Source organism: Mastigoproctus giganteus, chromosome 11, assembly GCF_048544385.1.
Source record: "Mastigoproctus giganteus isolate SK-2022 chromosome 11, ASM4854438v1, whole genome shotgun sequence".
NCBI lineage: Eukaryota > Metazoa > Arthropoda > Arachnida > Uropygi > Thelyphonidae > Mastigoproctus > Mastigoproctus giganteus.
This window is the reverse complement of record NC_143585.1, coordinates 133,843,773-133,867,838: the sequence shown is the minus strand read 5'-3', so window position 1 is coordinate 133,867,838 and position 24,066 is coordinate 133,843,773. Positions and strand designations below refer to the sequence as shown.

At 38.8% G+C, this 24,066-nt stretch overlaps 1 protein-coding gene across 2 annotated transcripts in view; it reads right to left on the bottom strand.

Annotated features, from left to right (window-relative positions):
• Positions 1-24,066, bottom strand: part of LOC150078443 (uncharacterized) — a 225,817-nt gene that overhangs the window by 117,162 nt on the left and 84,589 nt on the right. Inside the window, exon 1 of one of the 2 annotated variants that reach the window (XM_090385015.1) lies at positions 10,939-11,393. The exons of the other annotated variant lie outside the window; for it this stretch is intronic. Coding sequence (XP_090241141.1) covers positions 10,939-10,949 — 11 coding nt within the window. The 5' untranslated portion in view covers positions 10,950-11,393. Of the gene's footprint in view, positions 1-10,938; positions 11,394-24,066 lie in introns of those variants that run through there. 2 annotated transcript variants of the gene reach the window in all.

Below are 24,066 nucleotides of genomic sequence, written 5' to 3'. Positions count from 1 at the left end.
ACCAGGAGAGAGAGAGAGTAAGAAAAATAGAAGTAAGATAAAGAGGAATAGCAAAATGACAAGAGGAGATGGAGTGAGAATGGCGCATGTAATAAAACGTCATAAAAAGTGCAATACTAAGTTATATAATATCTGAAGAGTGGATATTGTTACGCAACTTATATTACGTTAGTTTGACTTCTACGTAACCCGAGGCTATTGCCCTAAATGTACTTGGTAGCAAATTTAAAGCAATCGTTGCTCCCTACAGATCTCGGACTGTTCCCCTCGTGTCTACACCTGCAAAACAAATACCTATCAGTAGGCAGACATTAGCCGTTGGGCAATTTAAATTGCATTAATCTAAAAGTCATTCCAAACCTTACATGAATTATTTTATGATTTAAGCATGATAAAAAAAACAAAAACGTCTGTTTATATTTAGCTGTTTCTGTTATGCATTTTGTTGTTATTGGGTTTTAGGAGCATCGGTGACTAAGGCCATGTTGCTCTGTGTATATTGTCTGCAAATGGCGTGTGTTGTGAGGTCGAGTTGTTGTGTGTCGAGTTTCCGGAAGGAAAAAAACATGCCACCCTCGGTTGAGACCGGCTAACTCAAACACGTTGTGAAAAAGACCCATAAAAATATCCAAATTTAAAAAGTTGGCACTACAGGTTTTTCAATACAGCAGTAGAAAAGAAATCAAAATTCGTGTGGGTTACCTGTGTTTGGTTTCGATCGTTGGGTGCCTAAAGCTATGAGGCGACAGTATACAGTATCTATAAACTGCGCATACTCTGTGTTTGATTTGACTGTTTCCTGAATGGGAAAAAAAAAAGCCCTCGCTTGAGACCGATTAACTCGGCCACGCTGTGTAAAAAGCCAATAAAAATTCCTCGTGATTCGAACCAGGAATTTTCCACTAGATATAAACGGAGGACGGTAATATCTTTTTAAATTGTAAAGAATATCCTGAAGGTGATGCTTTACAACGAAGACTTTCCACACAATAACCTTCCAATTCCCAATCCCCCCCCCAGAGAAGTATCTTCAGAATTCGATGATGAATTTAGTGTACATTCCTTTTGGGTTACACCTCAGATGCTTGGTCAAGTAAAGTACCATGTTTCGTTAATGAGCAAGATTTTATGACTTAGTGAGGCCCCTGGGTTTAATCAAACCCAATTCAGACGTCGGACATCTCATTTAAATGACTAGTGAAATGTACTGTATCAATGTACTGCCACAATACTTCCATAATCAGGCGCATTATAGTCAAAGCAGCTTATGCGCCATCAAACCCCCATATCAACAACTTCCATAATCAGAAAAATACGCGATTCGATTCACAAAGAAATTAGTATTAGTCACAATCCAGATGAGTCGAGCCATTTCATAAAAGTTCACGTAAAAGAATGAAAGTGTGTTGCTGCACAATGGGACTTACAACAGAATCATATTGTGCAATCTGTTAATATTAAATGAGACAACGGAAATGTAAAACAAGTGTGACAGAAGATGAAAAATATGACCAATAAAACAAAACATCGGGCGAATTAAGGTGCTGAGGTTCCTTCAAGGTTTGATTGCAAAGTTCCATATTTTATCTACCTCTGGCACAGCAGGTGAGCACCACAGAAGAGAATGGTCGGCTAGAACTGAGTTATAGCGTGGGGTACATACAATAGTTAATTGGTTCTAAGAAACAAGCCTTGCTTCCACTACTCCATTTCACTGTTACATAGTGAAATTAGAGCTTTAGGTTTAGAAATTATGTTCATTTATTTCACCGAGATAAAAATCTTGTAAATAAATATCTCGAGTGAGGAAGAGACATCTATCCGGAAGTGCTGGGCTTATATAAGCTTAGATTATTTAATCCATTAGCGCCCCTTTCTGCCTTGTGCCTGAGAGTGTGCCCCAGTCCCAAAGAATTATTATAAAATAATCCAATTTTAAATTGACATAAATTTTACTATAACTAGTAAAAGTTACTATAGTTAAATAACTTTTCCCTGTGCAAAAAGGAATTTTAAATTCTTGAGTTTATCAAGTATTAATGACAGACTAATTTATGAGAGGATAAAATAAAGAGTTGACGTTAACAGCAGAAAAGAAACGATTATTCTATCCTGACCTATTTAAGTGCACAGTATTTCATTTTTCGGTAAATGGTCTACGTGTACTACTTACTGGAATGTTATCGATACATCGTGATTTTAAATCTTCAATATTATGCAGAAAGGCAACATTAGCTAAACATTATATTTTCGACTTGAAAGAATAAGTTTACGTGCGTTATTTAATATATTTAAAATTCAACGTATACTTCCAGGACAGCAGTCAATTATTTTAGTGATAGAAACCCTTTATAAATAGACCATAACAAATGATGACCGATGAAGAAAGAAAATGAAATCTGTCTTCAAAGGAATTCAAAAAGCGAAACGTGCAACTCTGAAGTCTAAAATTAATTGCATCAGTTCCAATAAGTGTGACGAAATGTATGTAATGTAACTCTTGTTCAGCGTATGAGGGATTAAACATTTTTTTTAATTTGTTTAATCCCTCAAAGCGTATTGCTTTTCCTCCTGATGGATCAACGCATCATTATTTTCTCTTATCCAGCCCATAACGCAAGACACCGCCATGGTCTGCAAGAGGGTTTACAAAAGATCATTTCAAATGAAATTATGGTACTGCTGGAGAACACTGAATATAAGATTAAAGACAGAAGAGAACAAAACAAAAACTACAAGTGGGGTTACATAAATGGTGAAATTCATGCAGCCTGTTTAAACTAAGAATTCTTGAAAATTACTGGAGCAACTGTTGTTTGATAAATACAACACTTGAAATGAAAACACTGCCTCTAGTTTAAAGTTTAGAATCTAATGATTAATAACAGGGTCTATAGGTTTCGCTAATGTTTCTTCCTCCACTTCTTCAGTAAGTGTATATGTAACAGCAACTTCACAGTTACTGAAGAAGCAAAACAGATGTTAGACTCTGTTAGTAATGAATCAATTCTAAATATTAGACAGTGAAGGCTTTCATCGTGATAAACTGCAGCAGGCCATCCAAACATTACATTCAGGGGAATCTGACCTGACAAATCTGATAAATTACTGTGATGAGATTATGAAGCAGAGAATTTGCGAAAAAACTTTGACATTTGAGAGGTAACTATAAATTAGAGAAGGTTGGGATAACAGGGAAGACCCATCAGTGAATTGGGAGCTGGCTGCACGATAGGAGACAGTGGAAGGTATTTGGGTTTCTGTTCTCCAAGTGCCTTCCTCTTGGGGAACAGATACCCAGAATAGTTTATAAATTAGAGATAAGAAGAATTAAAATATGTCCAGGATGAGAAAGACTTCTGGATTGCAACATAAAGGCATTTAGTTCAATATGCAAGCAGGTGATTACATGTCTATGATTTATCAAAATTTTTCAAGTAAAGAGGAGGTCATTGATCCCCCCTCTACAAAAAGATGGTGCGACCACACTTGGGATATATGGTATCCAGGTCCTGAGACTTCATCTAAAAAAGACATAGAACTTCTAGAGAAGGTACAAAGAGGGGCAACTAGATTGGTAAAGAGCGGCTTAGAATATAGTCTTTAGAGCATATAAACTGGATAGATACATTAAGGCGGATTTAAATTATATAAGGCCTCGAAGGAGCTTTAGTAAAATTAATGAGGAAGGAATATTCTCACTGGAACCAGAGACAAGAACCAGAGGAAATAACTACAAAATCTTAGAGAAGAACAGTAAACAATGTGAAATTTAACTTCGTGCAGCTTGTAGAACAAGGTGGAACAAGGTGGCCGACATGAAGAGTACGTATCCAATTTTTCCTTGACTTCGGCAAAATTCAAAGAAGAATTGAATACGTACTCTTTGAAAATGGGGATAATACGAGAAAAGTTTTAATTCATTTTTTCGCAGATGCAGAAAAACAGCGACTACCGACTTCATTAAAACAACATTTCATGTTGTTTTAATGAAGTCGGTAGTCGCTGTTTTAAGCACCATATACTTATCACTTTAAAATCTTATATGATATAGCTAAAGTGGTTGTATCTTTTAAAATCGTTGACATGGGTAGTTATCAATTCAAATTTGTTTGGCTGGTGATCACAGTTTAAAAACACGATAATCATTTTTTTCATTCCCGCCTTCCTTTCTTAGCCTTTTCTTTGCGTCTTTCACGCTAGAAGTACGGTTCGGAGAACACGAGAAGGAAGTCATAATGCAGTAAATTATAAAACGACCTTGCCGTTGTAATCCTGTCTGTAGTAAAGAAACTGATTCCGACGAAATTTCCTTAAGCGTAGTCCTAATGGGATATGAAATTAAAATGGCACCCTATTAGATTCTGTCTTTGGCACCAGGTCGAAGTGGAATTTGTGATACAGAGACATGAACCTACTTCATCCTAAATGAATTTTCTGGAAAACTAGAAAGTGTATTAATATTTGAGAATATTTGTTGTTAAACAAACATAAACGAAGTCAAGGAATATTTTAACAATTCTACAGCTAGCAAAGGAACTCTCGCCCACCCTCTAAGCAAGATTTGAAGGGATATGCGTATTTAAATTATTTAAAAACTATTAGCAACTAAATACAAAGTTCGAAATCGTGAACATTAATTACATAAAATAGCCCATCTACTCCTACTAGTTGCGATATGTGGACGGACAAGCATTGATGAACAAAATGATGAAGAATGGAAATACAGTAATAAGAAAGGTATGGAAACAATTTCTGAGAAACCTTGATTCTAAATAGGGTGGCCGACAGTTATTATAATACCAAGAAAACAGTTTCATGGAATGAAGCATAATACAGTTTCATGAAAGAGAAGTTAAGATCTCAAATCGGCAAAGGTAATTTCATAAAAAACATTCTAAGACAATCTGGAACGAGGTCAACAACACTAGTGAAGATAACTATGTCCCTGACCAGTAAGCGATCTTCAAGGGCGTGACAACTGTACTAAGAATACAAAACCAGTTCGGCTGTTACCTTTAATTTACTCTAACAAGTAATACACGCCATTCTTTAGTTCTCAAGATATTTCTCAGCTTTTGATGGTATCCTTGATGATATCCACCTAACCAATCAATAGCGAGCTAATCCAAACACGACCATTCTTTTTTCAATAATGCTCTTGAGCTTAAGCTTTTTTTTTCCTGACAATCTCAGGAATGCAATTATAAATATCGTACCCATTTTCAAAAAAGACGACTAATCAGCAGTGCTCTCAATAATGAGCCTCTGATGTCCTTTGCAGCAATGATTCTTAATTGGGCTTGTTGCAGACTCCTTAAAAAATGCGTCAAGATTATGAAATACTATACTCAGACTAATGAAAATCGCTATTTAAGTTCAGAATGCATTGAGCGGGAAAAGGTTGAATCAATTCCTTTATAGTACGAGGCAACTTAGAGCCTTTGAATTTTCTGTCCATAAGCATTTGTTTGTTCCTTATTTGTAATACCGTGAGGAACATATATTCTAGAAGGGAGCGCTGTACTACTACTAAATTTTCCGTATTAGGAAAGAAAAAAATTTAACCACATTAAAATTGAAAAGAAGAAAGGATTGATGTATATTTCCCCTCTTACTCGAAGAGGTGTCGGTCATGGGTTAGGGAGGTAATCTTCCAATTTTTCAGAAAGGTGTTATTACTAGAGTACATTCAGCAAGAGCCACAATTCAGAAAACAAGGAAATGCACTGATGTTTCAAATGCAACCATCTCAAAGCATGCAATGAATGGATAACGAGAACGCAGCTCTAAAAGGAGAACATTTAAAGCGAATCCTGCATAAAAATGTAAGGTCCAGTGCGCAGAAAATTACTGTAAAATTCGATTTTGACAAAGAAAGATGCATTTGTAACTGACCTATGAGGTGGGAGTTGAAGAATCTGGAATTTGGTAGTCGTGGGCCTATATAAAAGCCACTTCTTCCTGTTAAAAATCAAAATATTACACTGGAGCAGTGCCGCCAATAACAAAATGGACTGGACTGTGGAACAATGGAAAAAGGTCATGTGGTCTGACGAGTCTCGATTTTTTTTAGCACCAATGATAGGGTGAAAGTGCGGCTAGAACTTCATAAAGTTGTGCACAGAGACTGTCTCGTGTCCACCAACCAAATGGCTGGAAAAGTATGATGGCTGGTTATAGGAACATCTCCAAGATTTACAACATTTACCATGGTCGCCTAATTCTCCACATCTGACTCCAATTGAGAATGTCTGGGATATGTTGGAAAGTGCAGTTTCCAACAAGACTCCCTCAGACAACTAATGGAACCCATGCCAAGATGTGTACGGGCTGTAATTCGGACAAAAGATGGCTCATTTAGATGTTTAATAAAGAATTTATAATGTTTTGGCCAGTGAGTGTATTTTTCAATAACTTTCTTCCCACGGTACAAGTTTAAATCGATGTTAAGTCTGATGTTATATTGGCAGCAGGATCTTTCTTTGAAGGAATAACTGTAAAATTTCCAGCTTTGTCAACAACTACTTTATAAAAGAAGGTCGCCATAGCGAGTGCTCAAGCGCGAGGGGAAGACGCACACTTGCCTTGAGTGCCTTAATCCCGCATGGCCACTAAATATGGCAATGCTCTTGTATCTTTATATCTTGTGAACTGCTGTGGTTATATGTGAGTAAGAAGAGTTCACAAGATGTGGATCATCCCAGAATATAAACAGAAAATTTATTTCAGTCTGACCATTGTAAAAAAAAAAACATAATACGTGACTGACATGTTTGACACAAACAAAAATTTTGTCCAATTCTCAATCCAGCCTAGACAGGGAATGGATGGAATTAAGAGTATCAAAAGCCTGAAACCTTTCGAAAAAATAAGTGCACCTTGATAATGAATCTGAAAGCGACATATTTCAATTATCTTGCAACTAGTAGTAATGCGAAAGTGAAATTTCAGTCACCAACTAATCTAGGAAACTTCACACGCACCTTAAGAAGTAAGGGGGAAAGGGTAACACGTCAGAGCCATTAACAATTAAACTAAATGGGCTGAAACAGAATGGACCTCTTCTTAAAAAGTATTTACCCTTTCAACAGTAGTGAAACATCTTATATGGCAGTATAACGCGCATAACATGATACTAGACCACATTTCTCCAGAGTCAATTACAGATGCTCCTCCCTTCACAGCGCCCTCGCGGATAGTGAGCGAAGTGGATATTATTACCATCCTCCCTATACGGGGTGGAAAAGCCCCTAGTTCGAATCCCGTCAATGACGAGGAATTTGTGTGCTTTTTTTTTCACTACGTGGCCGGAGTAGTCAATCTTAGACACGAATAGCAGGTTTCTTTCTCTACCGGATAATCGGGTTTTTCATCCAGTAGACGGTCAAGTCGACTACAGAATACACACAATTTATAGACATAAATATACTGACGTCTCATAACCTTAGTTGTTTTGGCGCTTAACAAATACACCACAGCCACCTTCTACAGGTGGTCCTACTTTTTTGGAACTTTAAAATAGCATTATAAATTACAATTGGAATTTACAAGATCTCCAGCTAAATATTTTTAAAAAATGTGCTTCAGGTGTTTAATATCCGAAGGCAACGTGCTAGGTAAAAGGACAAGAACACGGTTCAACGGAAACTACCAATTATCTTATACGATACTCGGATGATTTAGATTCACATACGAGACTGATTCATAAGAAAATAACCTTGAGTATCATTAACTACTGAAGACAAAGTCTACTGCCTTTCATATCTGCGATGGTCGAAGACCATCCACAGAAGAAAGGAAAAGAAATGTAGGACAGTGTTCTTGAAGTAATTTAAACTTTTCTTTGCAAAACCTTTTTTAATTATATCGATAATCAATCTCCTCAACATATAGTATACAAAAAAAACCTGAGGTTGGTTTCATTCATTTGTCTCAATGTAAAGAGCAGGAGGAATGCAACCTTGAACCATATAATAACCGAGATAGTCTATAGAATACTCAACTGTAACGTTAACAAAAGTTTGCGGAGTAATTAGCTCCTTTCAAAATTGAAAAGATTGATAAATATGACTAAATCTACAAAGTAGAATATAACTTTGCAGTGTAGTGTAGACATGCATTTAGTTACATCTGACCTACATACCTTGGGCTGGGCAAAGCCAGACATACGGAGAACGTTTAAGGGGTTTTTCAAGCGTGGGTACCATTAATCCACATCAGACAGTCTTATCCAGCATACCAGACAGGATTCATAATTACATTTGCTTTCTATAACTATGGTTTATTCTGGTTATAGCACAGTTGCTAGGATTTTAGGCACGTCAGCAACTTAGACCATATTGCGCAGTCTGTAAATTGCGCGTGTTCTCTGGTCGATTTGCCTGTTGGAAAAACACCCCGAGTTTCCAGGAGAAAAAAACCATGCTAAAACCGCCCCTGAGACAGACTAACTCAACAACGTTGTGAAAAACGCCCATGAAAATTCCGCGCGTCATTGAGGGGATTTGAACTCGGGTCTTTTCCACCAACTGTGCTACCTACGAGAGCCGCAGATGGATCTGCGGGAGGGATCCATCTACAGCTTCTATTTAAATTCTTTAGACGCGACACGACGCTCAGTTAATTTAGGGCATAGGCCTCATGCTACGACAGCGCTATAGGAAAGGTATTGCTTTAATTTATACGTAGCCTTGAGCAAACTATGTTTGCCAGCAAATACATTGATATCATAGTTCAATAACAGTGGGTGCTTCCCCACCTATGAGATGACAATCAACGCAGAGCTTTACTGTGGAAATCTTTTTTATTTAAAAAAAAGAAATAAGAATTCGTTACAGTCAGCAAAAGAAAAGTTCTGCATCTTCTTGTTCGAATATACAATAATTTTTTCCGCATTCCATGTTAAGAAAGGGTTCACTCTTGGCGAAATATTTCATTGCTAAATATTCCTCATTATAATAAAGATGTTTAAGAGATATTTTTCAAGAAATAAACTATTCGAACAGTAATATACATCACGATAATATTTTATGCAGCACAGCCTTTATCCAGGTAGCTGTCACATGCACTATGAACACCAATCTGATAAAGGCGATGATCATTTATTAAAATATTTACCGTGTTGGAATAGTTCATTTCTTGATGGACATCACCGCTAATGAAAAATCACTTTTAAAGACATGATTAAAATTAACGTTTTTAGTTTTATTAGTAGCGCCTCTGATAAGGGAATAAAATATGTCCAGAAACTAGGACCATGCATTTTTTTTACCGAAAGGGAAGGGGCGTCTGTGTCTAGATCCCAGTGAGTCGCATCCAGTGCACTCCCTCCCCTTTTGCAGAGTGCTGACCGGAATGTTTTCATAAGTTTAATGTGCCTACTATAGTTCACTAAACTCTAAAAAAATTATTTTCCCACAACTCAGTGCATCTTCATTAATATTCTACACGAATGCAAATTACCATAAGGATAAGTAAGGAAAGCTCATCGATCCAGTCGAATGTCAACCAGGAGTTCGGGGGGGATGAAACACTGGAACTGTATTAGTATAAGGATAATAAGGAAGGGGATGTAACATACGAACCAAACATCGCATCACGCAATACACAGCATTGACCTGTCTGGTGCACAACCCATGATAATTGGTTCCTGTAACGTTGCAAAGCTGTATTATTCAGCAACGAATCACGATACACCCTTTCTGATCTGACAGCCGTGTTTCAGGCTGGTGAATGCCTAGAGAACGTTATTTACAAGAGTATGTCGTTCCAACTGTGAAGTCTGGCGAAGGTACTGTCACTGTCTGGGATTGCTTCTCCTGGTTTGCGACTGAGTCATCGTTCCTGGAACAATGAATGCCATGCGGTACATTAACATGCTGGGAAATTCGCTCTTCCTCCACTCTGACAACAGTACTGGAGGGCTCTTTTGTGTTTCAGCATGATACTCTCCATGATATACTGAACAACCTGCAATGACTTGATATAAAGATATAGTCATGCAAAAGCTTCATTTGCCTGTCCGCAGTACCGACCTTAACCCCATTTAACATTTTTTATTGATCTAAAACGTGGGCTTCAGGCCAGACCAACACGCCCAGAATCAGTTGCGGAACTGACCGCTGTGTCGAAGGAGGAATGGACCAAAATCTGGTTTGGAGTCTACATGAATGCAGTGTGAAATTAAGGACAAAGGTGGGCCGACGCGTTTTTGAATATTTTATCAATAAAAGGCTCTTTGAAACATTCATGTATCCCGTTACATTCGGCAATATTGTGTGCATGTGTAGTATTAGAATAAAAACAACGTAATAATTGGGGTGAGAATTCTCCCTCCACTTCAAAAATATTCGGACGGGCATGCTGTTTTACAAATAAATTAATTGAACAATGAATTTTCTTCAGAAAATTAGGAACACGGTGTAACAATCTCAATACTTTGATTACTTACACTGGAGAAGAAATGTGTTAAAGAAAACCCCCAGTGAGCTACTTTTTCTTTAATGTCATGATTACAGTATACTAACGAAATGTATTCATCTTATATTTTAAAAGAAAACCAAACAGAAAATATTTAATATTGAAAACTGTGTTTCCTGTATCATAAGTTTCACAAAGAAAAACCTATTTAAAAAAAGCAAACTACTGTTTCTTGCATATCGCAACCATACCTGCACAACCACATAATGATGTCTATTTTTGTAGCTATGACTTATCGGCTTGCGATAACTAACAAACAATAGGTGCTTATAGAAAACACAAGAGAAGACCTCTAAAACATATACAGCGTGCAATCGTTTAAATAATACTCTCACAAAGGGTAAAAAAAAAATCCTATTCTCTCGTTAATTATAGCTGCAAGTTTCATGACACCAATTCCTACATTACTAATACCATCGGAAGAACTTTAGCGCACAAATTAGGCCGGGAACTCACCTGCGGCTCATGACGGACCTGAAATGACTGTGTAAAAGACTCCGAGCGCTAACCGTCTTTCCTTAAGGTGCACGTGCTGCAACTTACTCACGCACAAATCAGCTGTCAACTTTTCTCTGATGTCGGGGTGTATTACACCGAGTCGATGTAGCGAGGAAGGCTGCAAAGTTTTAGTCCCCGACTGATGGCGGTTCATCCAGGTATTTCGGACACTGAACACAGATCCGCTTTCCTCGAAGCAGCAGATGGCGAAGAGAAGAACAACTTGCTACTAGCCGATGATGCGGCTAACAGCCAAATAAGGAGAGTCGTCCCTTAAGAAAAGCGTGGGTAACTCTTTCTCGTTACTTTGCCGCCAGGTCGTCATACAGGATTTGCGAGAGGTAGTTCACTAGCGGTGTTTCAGGTAGAAAGGCGGCAATGGCTCCTTGACTACCTGCTGGTTCTCATCAGCCGCTGTGTTCTAACCACGCGACACTGAGTTCGCCTTTCCATTTATACTGTCCCCATTAGGAGGCCAACAGGCCGGTTTCAGGGGTGGGCGAACATCAGGCCTTAATATATTAGGAAAGCGAGTGGGAGACATCTATCGCATGCTAGAAAGAGAGAGAGAGGTGACTAACAAGATTTCACAAGCGCATCGGAAAGAAGCGCGTGTTGAGGAAATGCAGATTACATCTCCAGGGTTTTCGAACTCCGCGAAACGCGCTTAGATATCAAAATAATCTTAGGTTTTAATATTAGTTCTAATGTCATTTTGCAATAGGTATGATAACGAAAGATTAAAATTGAAGTCTGAATGGATTACATGATAACTTCCACGAAACTTTATTTTCAATTGACATTGGCTCTCCAGTATCTGATTACTGCCAGTAATCCACGAATACAATACATTCATTGACCCTAATCTACAGAAAGATGTGACTCGAAATGCTTTATTATACTGCATGTTTTAAGCACGTTCAAAATGACATCTAATTGATGAAAACATTTACACAGTAGTTGGATTTCACTTTGGGAATTTTGACTAGAGATACATACTACGAACGAGACACAAATATTGTATCAAAAACTTAGTTTTATTTTAATTCTTAAAGTTTGGTAATTCATAATACACGCATATAAGCATTTCAAAAATTTACTACTGATAAATACCTTTGATTGGAAACTGGTTATCCAATTTCTAAAAAACTCGTGCACTTCAGTTAATAATTGGATAACCAGTTTCCAATCAAAGGTATTTATCAGTAGTAAATTCTTTAAATGCTCATATGCGTGTATTATAAATTTAAATCATTATAAACTTTATAAATTGGGAAGAGTAACTGTAGCATCACAACACCTACCTACATTTAGAGGGGGAAGTTCTCTTATGGGCTATTTTCACACACTGGCCATGTTAGTCGGTCTCATTCAAAGGATATTTTTCATCCAACAAATAAGGAAAGCGATTATTGAGTACATCCAATTTACAGACACAGCACACTCACGCTTTGCGACCTTGATTGCTGAGACACAAAATCAGAAACAAAAACAACAGACCAGTTGCATTTCCTCTAATTTGATAAAGGAGATTCGATTGGAATTCTAACCTCATTCTTCACCAACAGCAATTTTTTTTAGATTTTTAGCTGCCAACTGATAGAGGAGCTCGGAGGACATTACCTGTTGACAGATTACGAAGTAAATAAAGAGAGGAATGACTCATAAATCAGTAAAAAAAATCATTACAGGAATACACTGAATGGTTAAAATAGGGGAAACGTAATAGACTTTCCCTCGAAGATAAGATTGAAATGCATCGTTGTAGTTTCAACTTCATGATCTCCCAAATTGCTTTCCACCAAAACTGTAAATGGGCGTTCAGTCCGTTTCTGATGATCAGAATACCATCAGAAATAGACTTTATTGTTTCTCTTTCTGGTGGCACTATAAATGGAAACAAGCAAAGGATTAACTCTTTATGAGCTCTGGAAGCCTGCAAATAGACAAGTTAACGAAGTTTCCACAACAGTGCCAGATCCTGTGCAGCATAAAATCCCTTGTAATCTATCAACAGGTAATTATACTTCAGAATACCAGATACAGTTAATTTTAAGTCAGTTCTTATAGGCCACTTTGCCTCTAAGCAGGCCCGACAAGAGGAAGGGGGGGGGGCGAACATTAGAGGACTACAGTACTCGGGTCCGCAATTCTTCACAGAATCTGGCCGAGACCTGCACATTTCAAGTAATGAAATTCATTTTTAATCGGCAACAAAGCTACAAACTTAAAATAATAAAAATGTTTTTATTTTATTATTTTTTAACATATTGATGAATGTGTTACAATTGACTTGTTGCTTTTTAACCTTTGCATCTTCACGTGGACATACACATACAAATACCTATAAAAAGACAAGGAAGGGTAACCCCATCATGTCTTGGCACTGGGGCCCGCCACAGCTCTCGACTTCCCTGCCTGTACATTAATCCTTTTTTTAACCAAATTGGTTAAAAAAAGGATAAATGAGGCTTTAAGTATTAGTAATAATTCTGTTTTATTAAGGGCATTAAACTTTTCATGGAAGCAGAAAGTATAATCAAAACAGGCCTTTACAAAATATTGGTAAATTAAATACCATAACAGAAAAGCTAAATATGAATCAGGATCAACTTCCGTACAAGGGAAATTTTAAACTCCAAAGTTACTTGTCTCTACTAAGTAAGGACTTTATATATCGAGTGGCAACTTATTAGGTACACTTTTAATGAAATGGAGCGCTCCTTCAGTAACAGCATCACGTTTCCGTACCATGTGGTATAAAAAAAACAGAAGGGTATTTATGCAATTCAGAACGCGAATGGGCAAGACGAAAAACTGAAGCGACTTTGACCGTGGCATGGTAGTCTGCGCTAAACGCGCCGTATGAGTATCTCGGAAACTGCAACGCTTCTGGGATTCCATGTACCAGTGTATCTCGGGGGTATCGAGATTGGTCCAATAACAAAGTACATCTAGCCAACGGCGATCCTGTGTCGAAAACAGCTTGTTGATGAGAGAGACCAACGGAGGCTTGTGCAAGGTAATAGAAAAGCTCCAGTCAGTCAAATTGTAACTTGGTATAACAACAGTTATCAAAGAGACATTTCAGTATGCAACTCATCCTAACTTTCATGGATAGGATGTCGCAGCCGACGACCGAACCGGATTTCACTCTCAAAACTAAAAAAAATAATAAATCAAATTAAATAAAAACGGTTACTGTGGGATCGGCGTTTCGAGCACCGCTATTGTCTAACGCATCCATGAGTCCATCCTGCCAACTGTCAACCATCTACGGTAGTGATGGCGGTGTGAGGAGTATTTTTATAACGCATATTGATTCCTTTGATACCAGTGAGTAGCAATTAAGTACCATAATTATCTGTAAATTGTTTTGGACCAGGCACACCCTTTCATGGCTGTTGTGCATTATCCATCTGTGAATGGGTTCTTCCAACGGGATAATGCGCGTCATGTCACAAGACAAGAACTGTACAGAACTGGTTCAATGAAACACCACAGTGAATTCATCCATTTTCGTCATGAATTCGACCGATTTTGGTTGTCGTTCCCCAATCACTAGATCTAAATCCAGTTGAATATGTGAGATGAAATGGAAAGGGCTCTTCGGATCACAGATCCGCAACTATTCACATGGAAAAAACTGTGGAAAGCCATTGAATCAAAATGGACCAGTATTCCTGTGGCTCGCTTTCGACACTTCGTCGAATACTTGCTACAATGAAACCAGAACAGTTCTAAAGGCAAAAGGAGGGTCCCCACTTGCTATGTGTGCCTAATAAAGTGGCCTCTCGGTGTGTGGTTTTACCGCACTAGAATAACTATACTATCACTTTCAAGCTAATTGGTGGAGTGCATCATAAAATTCTATTACAATAAATCAATACAGGAGAACAGTTAGAGTGCACCCTGTTCACCATAAGTATACATTAACTTCTTGGGTAAAATTAATGTGCATTTGCACTAGAAGAAAGTTGGTTCTCAACGTACATAGCTTGGGTATGTGTGTATTTGTCGTATGGGTGTTTAATGGCGCAAAAGCTGCTGTGGCTATAGTGCACCTACATAGCTTGGTACCAAACACTTCTGTGCATCCAGTTCAATTTCTATGAGAAGCTGCTATTAATAAAATTGTCTTATGATTTTCAGCAGGTACATACCTCCCTGTTTTTCAGTTCGTATCATTGTGATGGTTGTAACTGAGGCAAATGCTTCATGCATTGAAAGATACAGTATTTATAATGACAGAACAGGTAGCATCCACTTTAGTTTCCTACTGACTGAGCGGTCATGCATTTGGTTACTCCGCATTTAGTACCAAAAACAGTGTTCAAAACAGTGCACCATGATGAATCTAATACCAGAAGATTCCTTGCAGTGTCAGCGACCCATTGATGGAGCTATCGTACAACTATCTCTGACAGGTAAATCTTTATGGTCATTTTTCTGTAGTTTATAATACATATCTACAGTGAAATATTTCCCGAGTACGGCTTACGGTTAATGTAGAACCACCAGAGATCAAGGTTGTAACACAATTTACTGGATTAAATCCCTTAATCAGTCAGTGCGGTCAATTCCCAAGTGGTCTCTACCCCACCGCCTAAAGGCTTGCAATCTCAAGAAAATCTGCTAATTGTCACTGTGGCGAATTGTATTGAAAACTCGCATTCTGAGCTTAAGTTCTAAAATCACGGAAACAAAGATATTCTAATACCACTACAGTATAACTTGGCAGAGTTTAAATATGCCTAGTCCTACTCAGAAGAAAGGCATGTCCCCCGGTATATGCACTTGCAGCCAATGTCAAAAGCTTGCGTAGCTTACGATACAATGTGTCAGCTACTCACTTAGCTTCGGGGCGTGCTTTGTCAATAATCTTTCGAAATTGACAATTGCGAAGCGAAAATCCTACCTATGCCAAGAATGCAAAACACCTGTAAATCAGAAAGTACCATTAAATAAAAGGTCGAAATCGAAGAGAAAGGTAACCGAACCTAATAATTCCACGAATACAGAGAAGTCGACGTCTCCGTCAAGAGCCAACGAAGAAAACAATAGTCTCATGCCTGCTACCCTATGCAACTCAGAGGACCACGTAGCTGTCAATGAGAATGAAATTCCGTGTGAGGTGCTAATCAGCAACAATGAGGCTATGTATTGCGCCGCACAATCAGGTCAGAAAACACTCGAAGAGCTTGAGATTTCGAAAATAGCCTGCCAACGCAGTTCACCTGCCGCTGAACGGTCTAAGAGTGGCAGGCACTCTGTCGAGTCTGAGAAGAAGAACAGCCCTACACAACTCCATAATAATGAAGCATCAGAAAGAATCCCCTCCACCCAACAAGCTCTCGCGCAGGATGACATCGATTTGGATAAAGAGTCATGTGAAAGAATGACTATAGGCGAGCCTCAGCTTCTCTCTACAGAACAAGGAACGGGAATGAAGCCAGCTAGTCAGACATGCTACCTCGAAACTCCTGTTGTTAGGGAAGAGTTGAAAAACTGTTCCAACCACCCTCCCTCTCACATCAACCATTCATCCCACACAGGAAATTACCTACCGGGATCCTCCTCCTCACAACTTTAGTAGGTCTCCTCAAGGGCACAATCTTGAAGATATGGTGAAACCGATGAAAAAGAATCTGGCAAAACTTCTGAGCGATAATTATCGACTCAAAATTCAGAACGCGGAAATTAGAGATGAGCTACTTCTGTTCAGAAAACAAATTAAAGATCTGACATTTCTGGTCACGGACCTAGTTAACCTAACAGAGCTCTCCACACTGGGTGATGCCTCGGTCATTACCAACATCCTATCTTCACAGGAACTTGTTAAGTTATACAAATGCAAAGCTGATGCGGAGAGAAGCGCACAGATAGAGCCTCATGCCAGACAACTTGACAACAGAGCAGGTCCAACGTACCCCACCAACCAACCTATAGAGAACCAGCAAAATCACAGTGACCAGATGCCACACAAACGGGCACATTGGTCTTCCCCTCCCGTAACACGCATTCAATTACCAATTACCCAGCTCCTCTTTAACAACTACCCCTTCGACAGAACTTGGACGAGCCTTCGGCGTTCATTGTAGAGACCCTAACTCAGCGCTCTCTTCCCCTGCCAAGCGAGCAGTACATAAACCTCGGTTTGACGCCAAGGGACCCACCAGATCTTATGCACAAGTCGTTCAAACAGCAGTTGCTAGCACAAATGTGGACAGGTCTACCAGATGCACCATGCCAGATCCAGACTCCCTTAATTCAACTACTAAGCGTACTAAACACACGGAAACGTCCATGGAATAAACGTCCATGGAACTGCTATAAAAAGCTTCCTGTACATAGGGCTTGGCGTAAAGGTAGATGGTAGAGCCATTAAAACAAAATACCCATCATATTCCTCGTTTGTTCTGACTTGCCCTCGGGCACATCTGCACGTGGTGCTCAACTCAGCAGTGTGGCTGACAGGTGCCTTAATTAAGCCATTCATCGAAACAAAAAAGATACCAACCACAAGGCCCCTAGTGTACACCAATAGCAATCAATTGACAAGATACAAGTGGATGTAACCCAAACGACAGTAACAGTTTTCCTACAAAATGTTAGGAGCCTTGCTAACAAGCTACATACTTTACAAATCCTGCTTCTCCAGGAAGACATTGATTTCATTGGCATCTCGGAAACATGGGTTGATGAGGGAAAACAACTTGGATTGCTCCTCTCATCCACTCATTATTAATATATTGCAAACTCCAGAAAGGATAAGAGAGGAGGTGGTGTTGCCATCTTCTGCAAGACCTCTTTCAGGCAAATACATGTCTACAGAAATAAAACATCAAACTATGCAGCAAATATCAAACTATGAAGCAATCATTGCAATTTTCAACAAAAATGAAAAAAGGATCCAAATCTGCCTTGTGTATCTCCCCAGGACACACCTCATCAATCAGAGAGGATCTTATCTCATGGATCTATGCCCTAATATCCAAACAATCGTTTTAGGAGATTTCATCCTGCCTCTGCCAAGGTACAAGGATGCAAGGCAAGACATGGAAGATAGCATGCGGACCTGGGGGCTCATTCCACTGAATGTACCACCGACCAGAGGAAATGAAGTCCTGGACAGCCTCTACCACAATTTGGAACAAATACAAATCATTCGCCATAACTCCAAATTCGTGTCGGACCACCTACCAATAGTGTCTGAAATTGCGCAGGCACCTGCAACCTCAGTCGCTGCGACCAAACCAGCGGACCTAGTACAAACGGTAACTACGTTTTCAACCAACCTAGTCAGGCCAAATGTTATCCTCACTGAACTTAAAGCATTTAATTGGAATAATCTCTGTTTCAAACCAGTGGAAGAGGTAATTAATGCCATTTCTAACGAATTGAGACACATTGCTCTCATTGGTGCGTCGAAGACAAATAAAATCTCCTCAAACACTAAGTGGTGGTTCAACTCCGAAACGAAAGAGGCTTTTAATCAAAAGCAAAAAGCCTACAGAACCTGGAAAAAGTCTGGCTCCATGTTAGATCAAATTGCTTACAACAAAGAGCGAATTTCCTGCGTGTTCGGCAAAAAGGCACATTGTATATATATACCAGAGAAAACTTGGGCATTCGAAGCGTATCGTTTCCACACGTGGTCGTCAGGTGGAAATGGATGAAGAAACGATAAAACTGTGGACACAGGCAACCTTCCACTCGGACCAGCATAAACATCCGCCCCTCTCTGTTGCGGCCATAACAGATAAGGCCAGGATCGAGCTTGCGCATGTTAAGGTATCAAGGGAAATGATTATGAAAGCAATAAATAGCCTTTCCAATAAATCTAGAGTTGATCCCGACGGATTTCCCCTCTTTAGTCTCGAAATATGTAGTTTCTATGTAATTGACCTGTTACATCACCTCTTCAACCAAATCCTCGAGACTGGTATTACACTGACAATATGGAATGTCTACTATACTTCACCAGTGCCAAAAACTAATAAACCAAAAGATCTCAGTGACATCTCTATTTCATGTGGACTATTAAAGGGTTTGAAAAAACAATACAGTCCACCTTAGTCGATCACTGCTTCAATGGGCGTCCACAGCATCTTCATACTGTTATTCCTAGGAGGTCTACGCTTTCAAATCTATTAATTACCAGCTGGGCAATCCAAAAAGCCCTTAACTCAAAGACACAACTTGAAATCTTATTCCTAGACATACAAGCAGCTTTTGATACACTCAGCACAACAGAGCTAGTTAAAATTCTGAAGCATTATTTCAGAATTGAAGGTAATCTTCTTGCTATCCTCCATCAACGGGAAAATATTTATTAAATATGATCACAGATTGTAGATGACCACCACGACCTGTGTCGGCATCCCACAAGGGGGAGTTCTCTCATCATGGTTTTTTGCCGCAGCACTAGAGCCCATCCTTGCGAAGCACCTAAACTTCATTTCATATGCTGATGTTCTTAAGATGCTGGTCACATCCGATGATCCAGCAAAAGCTGAGGAAGTCGCCTATGAAAATCAGATAGTACTGTTCTGGAACTTAAACTGAATCCTCAAAAAGCAGCTTAGATGACTTTCACAAAAAGGAAGACTATTAATGAAATTACGCTCGCAATAAATGGGACCGCCATTAGAAAGGTTCACTCTCACATGGATTTGGGGTTGAAGTGGAATGATGGGCTTACTTTCAAAGACCACCTCAAGATGGCCAGGCTAAAAACGCTTGCGGAGTACTGGGCAATCCGGCAAGAGTTGGTTGGCCTTAGGCCTCGAGAGTTCCTCCTGGAATACGTCCGAAGAAATTTGATACCCGTACCGCTCTTTACCGCTCTACGCTTCGGTACTCTGGTCAGGAGCTTCCTCTACTCAACTGAAGAGATATCTGGGGGTTGAATAATGGCTCTTCAGATGGCTAAACAGGGAGATGGGCTATCCTTTCACCATCTCTAGGAGTGTGCTCTATACAAACCTGGGCATGAAACCCTGGGAAACCATAGTCAAATCTACACACCAATGATTTATGCTACAGGATTTATGCTTTTAATGTTATTTTATCGCTGATGGTTCGAAAATTAACAGACAGAGAAAACGCTTTCCGTTATAATACTATAGTAGCCAACGAAATGTTCTGTTACACTGGCTGAGGGCTTGCAGCGTTTTTTCATTGCTTAAATTTTAAGGCTAAAAGTTTACTTTATTTACCTTACCTTGGAATTAAGTTACCTTCGGGTGTTTGCAAAATTCCGACTGAGATCGACACACAAACTGCCACGACGAATACGATACTGAGAACTCACCAATTTTTGCTTATAGAAAAGGGACGTGCGTATTTGCAAATAGTAAGTAAATACTATTTATTACAATACTCCATACAATTTATTACTATCCATCCGAATGTGCGGATGGATAGTAATAAACTGTAGTGTACGTATCGACGAATGTAAATTTTAATGCATAAAATTCACATATTAGTAGTGGAATATGATGCAAGCTCTTATACAGCATCGGTAAAAAACCCCTCTCATCTTCCCATCTGCTCCATTAATAATTCGTCTAATTCTTCTTTAAACACCCACTTCCAAAACTTCAAGTGTATGTGTGTTAAGCGCTAAAGTAACTAAAATTATGAGACAGTTATGTGCCATCCAAGAAAGGGTAAAGATTCAGTCCTAATTTAGTTTATTCAATCCATTAAAGCCTTAAACATTGAAATCAGGTCCATACATAGCTGCATAGTTTCTAGATATTGTAATTTGCAGTACATTGTGTCTGTAAACTGCATATTTTCCTCTTTTTTTTCTGGATGAAAAACCCAAGTTAACGCAAGAAAATAATCATTCTGTTCTCACCTGATAGGGAGTAAGTCAGTCACGTTGGCCGATAAAAATTCCTCGCGTCATTGAAGGGATTCAGATTTAGGCCTTTTCCAGACAGTATAGGGAATAGTGCTTAGATCCATTGTGCTAAGGGCAAGGAAACAACCAAATAGAATTTTTTTTCAACCATCCAATTCTCTCTCAAAACCATCATTTGTCAAATTAAACTTAATTCCCCTTATAAGTTATGTGTCATCCAAGAAAGGGTAAAGATTCAATCGGAATTAAGTTTATTCAATCCATTTAAAGCCTTAAACATTTCAATCGGGTACATACATAGTTGCATAGTTTCTAGATGTTGCAATTTGCAGAACCAGTCTTTCTTGATAAGGATGTCCTTTTGTGCCCCTGACTAATATCGTTGCTCTTCTCTGCATCCGTTCCAACAGACCTACATCCTTCCTAAAATGAGGCTTACAGAGCTATATTCACGACTCCAAGTGGAGCCTGACTATTGACTTATTCATCTTCTTGTCCTTGGCAGAACTCCTGCATATCAGTGACAGAATTTCATTAGCTAAGCTTGCAGCTTGTCTGTACTGCTCAGAGAATTTCGCATTGAACTGTATAACCCCAAAGGTCTTTTTCGTTCTCCACTACCTTGAGTGTGTTATCAACTAACTGATATGTTAATCTGGAATTATTGCCACCCACATGGTATCTTACATAACGATGTTAATTTTCACTTTTGCCCATCTGCTTAATTTCTCTATTGTCAAAGTTTTGAATCCCGTATTTGTTTAGATGGTTTTCTGAATAAATTGCAAATGAATGATAAAAGGAAATAACAAAGTTTACTCAAAAAAAATTTAAATAAAAAAAGTAATTCACCAAATTAAATAAAATGTTAATAATCAAATAATATTCACATTTCTGTAAAACTTATCATTCGCTTTTGGATCTCAAAGTTATAAAACATTTCACCTCGCCTCAATCGAATGGCGTGTCCTTCCCATAAAGTTCGATCTCCTGAAATAATAAATATAAAATATAGATCCAGATATCTGCCACACCCTACACATCTGGAGACCTTCCGGCTCAGTTTCCTTATGGTATAATTATCAGCTATAATATTATATTCCTGCATTACACTAGTAGTAGCAGATATGATAAAAATGGAGCACCTACGATGCTTGGTTTTTTGTTGTTAAAAAAGCGGTCACATTGATAAATACTAACCACCTTACAGTATGTGTCGAAAGACAAAAAATAATGTCTTTGCTCTTGGAACTGGAAATTATTCATTCTGACGTTCGCTTCTCCAGAACTAAGTTTCAACATATATAAATAATTTTGGAAAAGGAAGGTTGAAAAATATGTCATTACGAAAATACAGCATTCACTGATGAAATATCAACGGGTTAGCATACAATGAAAGGTGTGAGAATGTAGGACAAGGATTCATATTCAATTAGGAAAGATTTAAATAGATGTGCTTTTCCTAATGACAGCAAGTATCAATCCGAGATTCTCCATTATATTCCAGTACACGTAAGTGTAGCCTAACAGAATACTTAACTTACAACGCCTATCACAGAACAGTTAAGTCAGAGCAACCCAAGTTAGAACAGAATTGCATTCTTACCCCATATCGAGATTGCGATAATAATCCAGGAAAGAAATGGGATGGGATTTAGGACAGTTGCAGTCTGTCGTATAATGGTTTTCAAACAAATTGTTATCGTTGGTTTGCTGTAGAATTATTAATAACAGTCAATTCTAATTTTAATATTCGCTTTTACGTCATTTAGTACTGGTTTACAGAGAGAACGACGGGTGAATATGCCCACAGCAACGCAGATTCTGGATTTATCTAAGATGATAAAAGCATATAGGGAACGCATTAAGATGCTTTGAGCACTGAAATTTCTGTACAAATTTGTAATTTCCCTTCATTTTTCTGTCGAATTTAGAGATGCAAAAGATTAGAAATTTTGAGGATCAACGAGTTTTGGAAATAGATTTAATGCACCATTCTAAATTATGTATTCAAGTAGAGATTATCGAAGAATGTCTATTGATAAAAGTATGCCAGAGACAAAGTGCTGATACAAGTATTTAATTTCGTTTCAGAATTAAGATATTTAATTTTAACCAGAATTCACTGAACACGTAAATCTGGATAGGCATCGATAAGTAAACTGCTCTCAAGTCGCAGAAGAGAAGAACAACATATACCAGAAGAAAATGGATATATTTTTGTTTGAGAAATGCCAGGCAAAAATGGAAGATTATTTTTGTTTGTTTTAGAACAAGTATCAACTTTGAAATTGGGAATCCACTTGATTGTTAAGTAACAGTAAAATTTGCAAGGCCCACGAAAACTAGCACCTAATGAGCATGAGCTACTCTTTCAAGCAGTTCTGTTCCTCCCAATCAAGGTGCCTCTTACATCTCATTGGCTGACTGATGAAATTAACACTCAGCGGCATTGAAATTGCAGTACAAAGAAGGAATCATCCGAAGCGTATGCAAATCATGGCGGATGAGCTGCGCCGAGGTATACAAGTTATTAAAATATGGCACCACTTGAGAGGAAGCTTCGGCCGTTATCAAAACTAACTTAGAGATCGTGGAATTCAAGGCAACGCGTGTGTGATGCACTTAACAGACTGCTGTCCCACAGGAACTAGAGAGTGCAAGGAGATCGTAGACAATGCTGACGTGCCACATTGGACACAGATATCAGGACTCAGCGACTTAAACGGAGGGCGGATGGATTATCGGCATAATAACAGGCTGGATGGTCGCTTTCATGAAGCAGAACTTGTGGGCCATGACAATACCATATACAGAATGGGAGGATCATCTTATCCGTCGACAGGTTTACAACGCGCCTACAGCCACACTGGTTACCATCCAATCAGTTGTGACATAAGCTGATTTTCACCCCATCGCCGACAATTCATTACACGCGGCATAAGAGGCCCGCTGTGCATACTGCCCATCGCGTCGATTACCCCCCGACCGCTGCTCATCGCCAACAGCGTCTAGGATAGTGCTGCCTACGGACCACCTGGGACACCGAATGTCGTCAAATTGTCTTCAGCGAAGAATCCTACTTCTGCTTGGGGCCCAATGATCTCCGTATACAACTGTGATAACAATGTGGTAAACGCAATGAAAACCTAGAGCAACTGATGCCACGGCGGGCCCCTTATGTCACATGCAAATGATTGTCTGGAGGTGGG